Source organism: Staurois parvus, unplaced genomic scaffold (assembly GCF_062004578.1).
Source record: "Staurois parvus isolate SC_StPar_1 unplaced genomic scaffold, SC_StPar_1.0 ptg000019l, whole genome shotgun sequence".
Lineage (NCBI taxonomy): Eukaryota > Metazoa > Chordata > Amphibia > Anura > Ranidae > Staurois > Staurois parvus.
Window position 1 is genome coordinate 31417611 of NW_028317815.1, and position 13154 is coordinate 31430764.

The following is a 13154-nucleotide window of genomic DNA, read 5'->3' on the forward strand; positions in this document are numbered from 1 at the left end:
ATGGATTTGAAATGAAACGAACAAGATGTGCTTTAACTGCAGACTGTCAGCTTTAATTTGAGGGTATTTAAATCCAAATCAGGTGAACGGTGTAGGAATTACAACAGTTTGCATATGTGCCTCCCACTTGTTAAGGGACCAAAAGTAATGGGACAATTGGCTTCTCAGCTGTTCCATGGCCAGGTGTGTGTTATTCCCTCATTATCCCAATTACAATGAGCAGATAAAAGGTCCAGAGTTCATTTCAAGTGTGCTATTTGCATTTGGAATCTGTTGCTGTCAACTCTCAAGATGAGATCCAAAGAGCTGTCACTATCAGTGAAGCAAGCCATCATTAGGCTGAAAAAACAAAACAAACCCATCAGAGAGATAGCAAAAACATTAGGCGTGGCCAAAACAACTGTTTGCAACATTCTTAACCACTTGAGCCTCAGAGGATTTACCCCCCTTAATGACCAGGCCTTTTTTTGCTGTTTGGCGCTGCACTAATGCAAATGATAATTGCGCGATCATGCAATGCTGTACCCAAACGAAATTTACGTCCTTTTTTTCACCAAATAGAGCTTTCTTTTGGTGGTATTTTATCACCTGTGCGCTTTTTTTTTTGCGCTATAAACTAAAAAACCACGAAAAGTTTGAAAAAAAACAATATTTTCTACTTTCAGCTATAAAAAATATATCGTAAACTCAAAGTTAGTCATAAATTTAAGTCAAAATGTATTCTGCTACATGTTTTTGGTAAAAAAAATCCCGTGCATTAGCGGGCAAACTGGCGCTATCTAGGAGGGGCGCTAACACTATCGGAAGTCACCAGTGACACTAATACAGTGATCAGTAAAAATCTGTTCACTGTAATCAATGACACTGGTGACAGGGCAGTGAAGGGGTTAACTGGGGGGGGAGGGGGGCGATCAAGGGGTTAAATGGGATTTCTGGTGCACTAGCGGACAAACTGGCGCTATCTGGGAGGGGCGCTAACACTATCGGAAGTCGCCAGCGACACTGATACAGTGATCGGTAAAAATCAGTTCACTGATCAGTGACACTGGTGACAGGGCAGTGAAGGGGTTAACTGGGGGGGGGCGATCAAGGGGTTAAACGGGATTACTGGTGTACTGGCGGGCAAACTGGCGCTATCTGGGAGGGGTGCTAACTCTATCGGAAGTCGCCAGCGACACTGATACAGTGATCAGTAAAAATTGGTTCACTGATCAGTGACACTGGTGATAGGGCAGTGAAGGGGTTAACTGGGGGGGGGCGATCAAGGGGTTAAACGGGATTACTGGTGTACTGGCGGGCAGTCTGGCGCTATCTGGGAGGGGCGCTAACACTATCGGAAGTCGCCAGCGACACTGATACAGTGATCAGTAAAAATTGGTTCACTGATCAGTGACACTGGTGACAGGGCAGTGAAGGGGTTAACTGGGGGGGGGGGGGCGATCAAGGGGTTAAACGGGATTACTGGTGTACTGGCGGGCAAACTGGCGCTATCTGGGAGGGGCGCTAACACTATCGGAAGTCGTCAGCGACACTGATACAGTGATCAGTAAAAATTGGTTCACTGATCAGTGACACTGGTGACAGGGCAGTGAAGGGATTAACTGGGGGGGGGGGGCGATCAAGGGGTTAAACGGGATTACTGGTGTACTGGCGGGCAATCTGGCGCTATCTGGGAGGTGCGCTAACTCTATCGGAAGTCGCCAGCGACACTGATCAGTAAAAATCGCTTCACTGATCAGTGACACTGGTGACAGGGCAGTGAAGGGGTTAACTGGGGGGGGGGGGGGGCGGCGATCAGGGGGTAAATGTGTCCTAGAGTGTTCTAACTGTAGTGTAGTGCTTGTGTACTCACTTTTTGGATGTCTTCTTCTCTGTCTGGAACAGAATGTGTTCAGGCAGAGAAGAATGACATCATATCCTGCCCTGTGTATTTGTCAACACAGGACAGGATAGGACAGGGACCGATCATGTGATTTCAGCCAGAAATCACTGGCTGAAATCTAATGATTGATCCCTCCTGGATCAAATCATGTCACCCGCGGGTCGGCGGGAGCGCGCGTGCGCCCCCTGCCGGCGAAAGTGTCGGGAGCGCGGAACCTGTTTTAAAACGTGGTTTTGCGCTCCACTGCCGCCCTGCACACGTATATACACAGTGGCAGGGCGGCAAGCGGTTAAAAAGAAGGAACGCATCGGTGAGCTCAGCAACACCAAAAGACCCGGAAGACCATGGAAAACAACTGTAGTGGATGACTGAAGAATTCTTTCCCTGCTGAAGAAAACACCCTTCACAACAGTTGGCCAGATCAAGAACACTCTCCAGGAGGTAGGTGTATGTGTGTCAAAATCAACAATCAAGAGAAAACTTCACCAGAGTGAATACAGAGGGTTCACCACAAGATATAAACCATTGGTGAGCCTCAAAAACAGGAAGGCAAGATTAGAGTTTGCCAAACGACATCTAAAAAAGCCTTCACAGTTCTGGAACAACATCCTATGGACTGATGAGACCAAGATCAACTTGTACCAGAGTGATGGGAAGAGAAGAGTATGGAGAAGGAAAGGAACTGCTCATGATCCTAAGCATACCACCTCATCAGTGAAGCATGGTGGTGGTAGTGTCATGGCATGGGCATGTATGGCTGCCAATGGAACTGCTTCTCTTGTATTTATTGATGATGTGACTGCTGACAAAAGCAGCAGGATGAATTCTGAAGTGTTTCGGGCAATATTATCTGCTCATATTCAGCCAAATGCTTCAGAACTCATTGGACACCGCTTCACAGTGCAGATGGACAATGACCCGAAGCATACTGCAAAAGCAACCAAAGAGTTTAAGGGAAAGAAGTGGAATGTTATGCAATGGCCAAGTCAATCACCTGACCTGAATCCGATTGAGCATGCATTTCACTTGCTGAAGACAAAACTGAAGGGAAAATGCCCCAAGAACAAGCAGGAACTGAAGAGAGTTGCAGTAGAGGCCTGGCAGAGCATCACCGGGGATGAAACCCAGCGTCTGGTGATGTCTATGCATTCCAGACTTCAGGCTGTAATTGACTGCAAAGGATTTGCAACCAAGTATTAAAAAGTGAAAGTTTGATTTATGATTATTATTCTGTCCCATTACTTTTGGTCCCTTAACAAGTAGGAGACACATATGCAAACTGTTGTAATTCCTACACCGTTCACCTTATTTGGATGTAAATACCCTCAAATTAAATCTGACAGTCTGCAGTTAAAGCACATCTTGTTCATTTCAAATCCATTGTGGTGGTGTATAGAGCCAAAAATGTTAGAATTGTGTCGATGTCCCAATATTTATGGACCTGACTGTATATACCATAGTTTGTAGACGCTATAACTTTCACACAAACCAATTAATTTACATGTATTGGGATCTCTTTTACAATGGATATGTAGCAGAATACATTTTGGCATACATTTTTGACTACATTTGAGTTTATTGGATATTTTTTATAACCAAAAGTGAAAAATATTGGGTTTTTTTCATAATTTTCAGTCTTTTTTTTTTGTTTATAGCGCAAAAAGTAAAAACTGCAGAGGTGATCAAACGCCACTAAAAGAAAGCTCTGTTTGTGTTAAAAAAAGTACTTAAATTTTGTTTGGGTACAGCATTGCACAACCATACAATTACCAGTTGAAATAGCGCAGTGCCGAACAGCAAACAATAAATCTTCCAGAGGGCAAGTGGTTAATATAATCAAATGCATGATATGTGTTTTTGTTTTTGTTTTGAATGTCACATTGGGCAGCTCTCTTAAATGTGTGATGGAAAAATATATAATGTTTCTGCTTATTTGGGTATCCCTACCTCACCCAAACAGCCAAACAGCATGTTCAGGAAGAGGAGGGTAGGTGCTTAGGAATGTTTAGTAAAGCAAAACAGTTTATATTGCTGTTTTATGCTGCAATGAGATTTTATTTAAGTCTAATGCAGCCAAAATGAAAACCAGAAAAATAAGCACAAGGGGCATAACTTACAATCAGTAGGATGTGTCCCTTGTGCTGATGCCTCTTCTTTTAGGTGAAATCGTCCTCCACCCATTGCCCTCCCCACCCCTGCCAACATAATGTTCTGATGTGGTGGGGGTTATGAGAACTAAGGGGCTGTCACAGGCTCTCATCAAGAGAGCCTAACTATGCTCACTCTCTCTGCCCACCTGCTCCATTCATAAAAGCTGTACTAGTTTTTATAAATGAAACCGCATCAGTGAAAGGAGGTAGATGATTGAAAAGTCCACCCCCCTTCATTCGTAAGTCATATTTCATTCATTGCAAAGCACAGCAAACTCCTGCGCTGGGGATGGACTCAGCAGAGACTATGTTAACAGTTCAGATATCCTGGAATGTGCACTCCTTGCTGCCCTCAATGGATCGGGGTAGTCCAAAGTCACTGGATACAAAAGAAAGCAAAAAGAGGGCGCACCAGCCTAGTGCATTATCATAAAGAATATTTATTTAAAAGGATAAAAAGTAGGTATCATACTCACAATGGACATATAGAACAAAGCCACTTCACAATAAACAGTGGTTGCCAATCCTTATAGCATATAAATCCAAAACAATGGAACCCTGGACTTCCAACTGGCTAACGTGTTTTGAGGACTTAGCCTCTTCCTCGGAGCCCTGAGGAAATATTCTTTACAATAATGCACAAGGCCGGTACACCCTCTTTTTGCTTTCTTTTACATTTCATTAATTGAAGTTGTAGTAAGGCTTCTATAAATTAAGCAGCTGGGTGGAAAGGGCATGCATAGTCAGGCTCATTTGATGTGAGCCTGTGACAGCCTCTTAGTTCTATTAACCCACACATCCTATTGCCTTTAAGTTATGTCCCTTGTGCTAATTTTTCCTATTTTTTATTTTATCTGTACTTTTATGTAAAGAGATTTTGTCTACTGTGAGACTAACTTTGTTTGATTCGAAATTGTAGGCAATTTCCTGCCATTATGCCAGCGCTGATTGTGACTATATAGATGTGAAGGGTACGACACAGGAGAAGGTTGAGAAGGAAATTTCTGAATTGGCTATAAAGCGCTATGGACTGGACAGTGGGATCCCTCTTCAAGTAATGAATTTGACAGTTTTTTACTGCTTCCTTTACTAAAACGTGCCTACTAGCTTAACATATACTACTTGTCGTTAATCACTCTTCATAGTTATTTTTATTATTATTATTATTATACAGTATTTATAAAGCGCCAATAGTTCGCTCAGCGCTGTACATTACAAAGGGGGACAGAACATGTGACAAAACAATACCAATACAATGCAAAACATGAGGGGATCGAGGGCCCTGCTCTTTCGAGCTTACAATCTAGGAGGGAATAGTTTTTTCTCTTCATCCATTGAGAGACACAGGAGTTCAGGAATTCTTAAACAATTGAATTAAACTGCTGCTTACAGGAAAAATGAATATAATATAAGGTACCACGCTCAATTTAGGACTAATGATTGCTTACTCATTTATGGTGGTGACTATGTACTCTCTACAGTATAGTCATAAACAGTTTATAATATAATGAATGAGATAGCATACCTCTGAAGTTAATAAGAAACTAATATATTAATTATTGTGATATTATCCGTGAAAAACAGAAGAAATAAATATATACACCTAATTGTGAAAAAATTCAAATCATGTGTACTACTTAAAATATATACTCACTAATTATAAAAAACTAATAAAAAATGAGACAAAAATAAAAAATGTATATAGAAAATTGAAAATAATAAAAAATAAATATCTATAGGTATAATAAATAATGTATATTATAGTGATGCTAAAAATATGATGTGAATAAAAATTCCAATGAAAAGAACAATTTTTTTCCAAGGAAAAAAAGTCTTAACCAACTTTGTGCAGAGTTCAACGAAGTAGTTAATGCGATGTGCTCTCTTCCCAAACAGCCTGCTGATTTATGGGTGTAGTCTGTGTAGAGAAGATACTTCAGTGTTAGCCTAATGACAGGTAGACCTCTCCTTCCTTAGAGCGCTCCTTATTCCTGCTCTCCGTTATTCCTCATTTTAGCCATGTAAAAAGAAAAATGACATAGTGTCTTATCATAGATAAACAGTGGATTTTATTAAGTGCCCAATATGCACTCACATTTAAAAGGATTAATCACGCTTTGTATAAAAGGCCGCTGGAAGCGGTGATGACCAGCCTCATTAGTGTGTCAGCACACACTGACAATACTCGCCGTGTCGGTAGTCAGATAACTGGTGACGTCTCTGCCCCTCCCCTACGCGTTACGCTACAGGGACTCGTAGCTTCATCTGGGGGATGTAATGACTAAATCTCCCTAAATTACTAAATGACTAAAATGACTAAAAAACAGCTAAATGAAAAACAAAATCTTCCCATCTCACTTTTCATTTGTTAATGTGAGAATATAAAACTCAAAATTTACAATTAAACATTTTCTGACATTTAAAAAAGAAAGCCGTGACCAATATAGCCACCCTTTTCAATAACAGTCATAAGCCGCCATAAGCCTTCCATTCATGGAGTCTGTCAGTTTCTTGATCTGTTGAGGAACAACTTTTTGCGCAGCAGCAACCACAGCCCCTGGGACACTGTTCAAAGAGGTGTACTGTTTCCCTTCACTGTAAATCTCCCATTTAGGAAGGGCCCACAAGTTTTCAATAGGGTTTAAGTCAGGTGAGGAAGGGGGCATGTCATTATTCTTTCATCTTTAAAGCCTTTATTGGCTAGTCATGCAGTGGAGTACTTCAATACATTCGATTGTGTATTGTCCTGCATAAAAGATGCAGACTTTTTCCTGTACCACTGCTGGAAGAAAGTGTCTTAAAAACTGGTAGTAGGTTTGTGAGTTGATTTTGAGTCCATCTTCAACCTGAAAAGGTCCAACTAGCTCATCTTTAATACAAGCCCATACCTGTTCCCCACCTCCATTTTGCTGGTATCTGAGTTGAAGTGGAGCTATGTGCCCTTTACTGATCCAACCACGGGCCCATCCATCTGGTCCATCAAAAGTTAGTCTAGTCTCATTCATAAAACCTTTGAAAAATCTGTCTTCAGATATTTCTTGGCCCAGTTTTGATGTTTCAACTTATGTGTCTTGTTCAGTGGTGGTCGGGTTTCAGCCTTCTTTACCTTGGCCATGTCTCTGAGCACTGAACAGTTTGTACTTCTGAGCACTCCAGGTAGGTTGCAGTTCTGGAATATGACAGCACTGGTGGATAATGGATTCCTGGTAGCTTTTGATTCTTCTAAAATCTTTGGCAGTTAATTTGCGTCTTTTTTTCTCAACATGTTTCGGGCAACAATGTTGACTATTTCTAACAAAACATTTGATGGTTTTGTGATCACACCCCAATATCTTAGCAATTTCTAGAGCGTTGCATCTCTCTGAAATACTTTTTTTACAGTTTTTGACTTTTCAGAGTCAGTTAAATCTTTTTTTTGGCCCATTTTGCCTGAGGAAAAAAAGCTGCCTAATAATGATGCACACCTTGATTTAGAGTGTTGATCTCCTTAGGCCATACCCTCCCTCATTACACAAATAAAGATCACCTGATATGCTTAAATCTAATAAGCATTCAAGTTTATACAGCTTGGAGTTTGGACATTATTCATAAAAAAGATGATTTGGTCACTTGCTTTATAATACTCACTTGCTTAATAATTGTGCACAGTGTAGTATGGTCTCCCTTTCTTATATGATTTGTTTTCAGTCTTTTTCACCTGTGTGAGGGGGACTAAAACCTTGTCAAGATTCCAAGATTGTCTCTTTGAATGAAGATGCCGAGAGGCTTTTTAGTGGGGGATGAGATTTTTCCTACACACATACACACCCTGGAAGGAACCCTTCAATGGGTGTATCCTCTTGCCTGGCTATTGAACCTTGATCTCAAGAATAGACTGTTTTAAGTAATCAGGGGATCCTTTTGTAGGTTAGTCTTCTGAATTGAGCTCCACTGGATATCACATGAATGATGCAGTGCTTTTACCTTTAGAAAGCTTAGAGAACTCTCCCAATCACAAGGCAGCTTCCCTACTTTGTACCCTATAGTGCTGAGTGCATGAACAATTCTTCTGATCCCCTCAACTGATGGTCCCTTAAGATGGGTATTGTAAGTCTGGACACCTTTGTGGAATCTAATCACTTGGAGATATGTCCTTCTGTGGCTGAATTGCTGACATTTGGGGAAGTCTTCTTAGATTCATCTATCATGGAATGTTCCTGGTAATAGTTTTAGGATTCCCTTCTTGGTAGAGGATGCTGCTTGTTTCAGGGGTAGGTAAAAAATCATATAGCTTTGGTTAGGCAGGTTGCAGTGTGGCTTTCACACTCCAGAAACACCTCTTGGTGTTGGTTAGAAGGAGCCCTTCTCTTTATAGTCATGGGGATCTTATAAACCATTCAGGGTTATAATATACCTTTGTCCCTGCCTATCCCTTTTTATGCAGGTGTTTTTAATTATTATTATACTGGATTTATATAGCGCCAACAGTTTGCGCAGTGCTTTACAATATAAGGGAGACAGTACAATTACAATACATTTCAGTGCAGAAGGAATGTGAGGGCCCTGCTCGTGGAACTTACAATCTAAAGGAAGGGGGAGGTGATACAAAAGGTGATAGTTGTGGTTCCAGTAGGATTCAGGGTTAGTACATTTGAATATTTTCCACTTTAAAAGCATTTTCCCTCTATCCATGTGTATTTTATGCCATGAGGCTCTCACCCCCATGGCTTTATAATTACAAGTTTGGTTGTCTCATCTTATAACTTTCTTCTTTATCATGATCCTCCCTTTTCTTTTAGGTTAGGATTGTTGAACTTAAGACCTTTGCTGTTGACTGTCTAGGCTTTGCTTTTGGACAGGCCCCTCTACGTTGGTCGATCTGCAGATTAGTGATAGGGTCCTTCGTAGCGCCTTGTTCTAGATTCACTCTCTGAAAGAAATACAAACATTTCTGCCTTTACCCTAAACCCTCTCAACCCAAGCTGCTGTATAAATATCTGAATGATATTAAGAAAAAACTTTATATGCAAAATACAGCTCTACCCAAAAAGTAATCTAGTAATCATATCATAGTAAATAATCTCCACAAATAAAAAGTAATAAATCAGTGCATAAATACATTAATACATTAATAGTCCAGTCCCAACAAGCAATGCAGTGAAAAAATAAATAGTGCAGAATCAATCCAACTAAATATAATGAATCACTTATAGGTCCATAAACCATGCAGTGTTTATACAAACATTTTTCACAAGGTGGAAGTGTCAGAGCAAATGTTCAATGTGGTAAAGTGCCTGTGCTTCACAACCTTCGCGATACACACCAGTGGTGCAGCTCACTCATCAGACCACTTGTTACAAAATGGTCAAACAGCTCAGAGGAACATTGCTTGCTCAAAGGCACAGGAATCACCTTGGTTTCTACGATCTTCATAACACTCCTGAAACCGCAAAACACCACACCAGTGCCCTTCCTGTTCTGCCTCCTCTTACTGTTTTGACATCATGGTACTCAGTCCCTTCCCGATGTGTTTCATCTATACGGATGTTATCAAGAGCGGTTCTGATGGTTCAAGTCTTCCAGCTTCTCACTTACTCTATAGTTCAGTGCTCATTTCCTCGTTGGTCTTGGGGATCAGGTTGATTCTCTGTGTTCTCCCTCTGGTTATGTTGGCATGTTCCCCTCTCAGATAGAGGTTCAGATTCAGGCATTGGTTTTTTAGGCAACTCTTATTGTTACAAACATGGTACAAAGCCAGGGATCCAGAAAGCATAGAAAATAATTTTAATTCCAGGTTATAATGCAACTAAAGTCCTGTCTTTCTTTTAGGATTGCACTCCTTCATTGGGACTTTTAGCACCCTGCATTGTGCTCTTCTGCTCATTTTCAGCTACAGAAATAGGTGTGCTAGGGACTGATAAGCTGCACTGATGAAGCGGCACTGGTGGGCATTGATCAGGAGGCACTGATGATACGGCACTGATAGGTGGCAATGATGGGCACTGATATTTGGCACTGATGGACACAAAAAGGTAGCACTGAAGGGCACTGAGTGGTGGCACTGACGGGCACAGATTGGCAGCACTGTTAGGAACTGATGGGCAGCACTGTTGTGCACTGATGGGCAGCACTGCTGGGCACTGATGGGAAGCACTGATTGGCACTTTTGGGGCTGCACTGATAATCAGTGCCATTATTATTAGTGCAGATGTCTCCTTTTGACAGTTGCTGGTTATCGGCAGTACTTTCCTCAAGCTGTGACAGCATGAGGAAAGTACTGCCAATAACTGGCAAGTGTATTTACATGGCAGTCAGCTGTGTTTGGACACAGTTGATCACATGGTAAAAGACCAATCACAACGGCCTTTTACCATGTCATGTGATCAGCTTAGCGATCACAGATCTCGGCGGGTGTGCGCCGCTGGGGGGGTACGCGTTCTGAGGACGTCATATGACGCCCTACCAGAACTGGACAACCATGCTGTAGCCATCATTTGGGTATAGCACGGTAGGTAAGTGGTTAAAAGGCAAAAAAAGCCATTTATTGTTAAAAAGGTGATACCACTGCCTCACAACAATAAAACTTTTACAGCAACCTTAAAAGGAGTTAGCAGGCTGACCGCAAAAGACAAAAACACCCACGGGCATTGAATATGTGACGATGTCATGCACAGGCCACGCCCGACATTTTTAGTCTAACAGGCGTTTCCTGGGGACCTACATTGCACTCTGTGTGGCTGGCCTTCTTTTTTAAAGGATTGGTTATTTTGGACACTTGTTGTTTGTTTTATGAACATTTCAACTTTTGATTCACATCACATGGCATCATCTGCGTATAAATAAGGACACTTTGTTATTTAAATTACTTTCATTTATTTGTGCGCTATTTATGTGGATTTATATATTTATGAGATTATTTCACATTTTCTAATTAGTTATATTAGCACTGCTATTTTGTATTTTATTGTATTTCTGAATGAACTACCACAGTTTTGTGAGACGCGATGGTAGTTATTTAAATCTTCCTGTTGGGTTATCTGCTTGCCCGTACAACCAGATATACTGGCAGGTCTGCAGGAGACCTGCATGGCACCAGCGATGTGCTGGTGCAATGCTTTAAAGACTTTTGCAACAAATAATAATAAATGCACTAGTGATGCACTGATATATCTGCCACCAAAATCTGTCCGCCGAAAATAGGCTGAAAATGACTTTAATGCAAAATCGTGCCCTGATGAATCCAATGCAAAATCGCGTCCCAGTGACTCCAGTGCAAAATCGCGTCACATTGACTCCAATGTAAAAACGCCCCCTATTGACTCCAATGTAAAAATGTCTCCTATTAACGTCAATGCAAAATTGCATCCTATTGATTCCAATGCAAAATCACATCCCATTGACTTCAATGCAAAAACACCTCTATTTTTTTTTTATTTATATGCAGTATATTTCATTTTTTTTTCCGCTCCAGTTTTTGTTTTACATTCAATAAAAGCTATTTTACTGGATTGTATTTTTTGAATTCATATTCATTTAAATTCATGATATTATTTAAAAGGTCGAATATAATACAATTTTATATATAAAAAAAAATATTTTTGGAAAAAAACTGTCCATTTCGGTTTCAGTTTTCGACCAAGTGCATCCTGAATTTTTGGTTTTGGTGCAGAATTTTTTTTTTGGTGCACCCCTAAAATGCACATTTTACCTGCAAAAAAAATGTGCATTTATTATTTTTTGTCAAAAGTTGAAGTTATCCTTTAAATCTGAAGTTCTTTTCTGTTGTGTTAATAACATCAATTTCTAAAATAAAATTTACTGTTTTTATTTTTCAGTTTGCATGGATGGCAAAAGCACGTTGTGTACAAGGAGAAAGAATAAATCTTTAATGGTATAATTGAGAAGGAGGGAATCCCCCAGTATAAAAATCTGTTATTTCTATTTGGAAAATATAAAATTCTGTTTAAGATCTTTTAGGAAATCTTGATGGAAAATGCAGACCTGATAAAACATCTCTACACCATATTTTCTCTCAATTGTTTTCCTGGATTAACCTTTCTCTTATGACCAGAAATACTAATCTAACAAGAAAAATGTAAATGTATAAACATATTTCCTCAAGGGCAATATTGTATTAGTAAATCCAAATCGAACGATTCTCCAACTCTATCGCCATTGCGAGAAGCCTCTGAATAAAGAAACCATCCACCAAATGATGTGTTGTATACTCCCAGCAACATGTTTAAAACTGTCTCAGGAAATACGAAATAAAAATTGTATAACTTTTTAATATGTTTGGTATTCATGCTCATGCACCCTGAAAGTTCCATCTTCTCTATTGAATATTTGTCTCAGGAGCTCCTAAACACAGGTGCATGCTTTACTTCGCTCCATAAACGGTCAGACAGACCCACTTGCATCCCATAACATAACGTGCCTTTTAGCAGCTGATGTTAATTGTGATAAATACATAAAGCAGAACTGAAGCCAAAAATACTTACCAGTTTTAGTAGTCTGATGCCCGCGAGGTCGTCTTTGGCTGTCTTAATTGGCTGGCACAGAATGACATCACGTCCGTGCATGTGCAGGAGTGCTATCATCTCACTACACAGGCACTGTGCTGAAATGTAAACTGTGCTGTGAATGTACAGCTCTGTACATTCTACAGAGGATTGCGAACAGGCAGGTAAGTGTATTTTAGAGCCTGCCTAAGGGATGTGCAATTTATATCACCTGATGCCTGGGACATGTAGTTCCGGGTGCTGGGAAGGTAGTTTTTTTTTTTTTTTGTACGTTTAGCCATGCTGCGGGCAAGCAGCAGGGCTCACTTGTGCCATCCGAATGCTTTCATACAGAGTCCACTAGTGTCAGCCTCTGGCCACCCCCCATGTGCAAACCTCCCCCCTCCATGTCTCCAGGGCTTCACTTGCCCATCTGCAGGCCTGCAATCGGCTCAATGGGTGCCAGCGGGTAGAGGGGAGGGAGGAGAGTGGAACACGTTCTCTCTCCTCCCCTTCATGTCCTGACCCAGACGTGACGTCACTTCTGGGTCCCCATTGACAGATTTCCCAACCATTCAGGCCAGGAAAGAATGTAATGCAATGCGATGTGCATTGCATTACATACAGGGGAGATATCCAGGG

At 40.8% G+C, this 13154-nt stretch overlaps 1 protein-coding gene across 1 annotated transcript in view; it reads left to right on the forward strand.

The window, feature by feature from the left end:
• Window positions 1-13154, forward strand: part of PHYH (phytanoyl-CoA 2-hydroxylase) — a 64224-nt gene that overhangs the window by 48919 nt on the left and 2151 nt on the right. The window contains exons 8-9 of the mRNA XM_089686189.1: window positions 4952-5086; window positions 11847-11902. Coding sequence (XP_089542315.1) covers window positions 4952-5086; window positions 11847-11900 — 189 coding nt within the window. The 3' untranslated portion in view covers window positions 11901-11902. The remainder of the gene's footprint in view (window positions 1-4951; window positions 5087-11846; window positions 11903-13154) is intronic.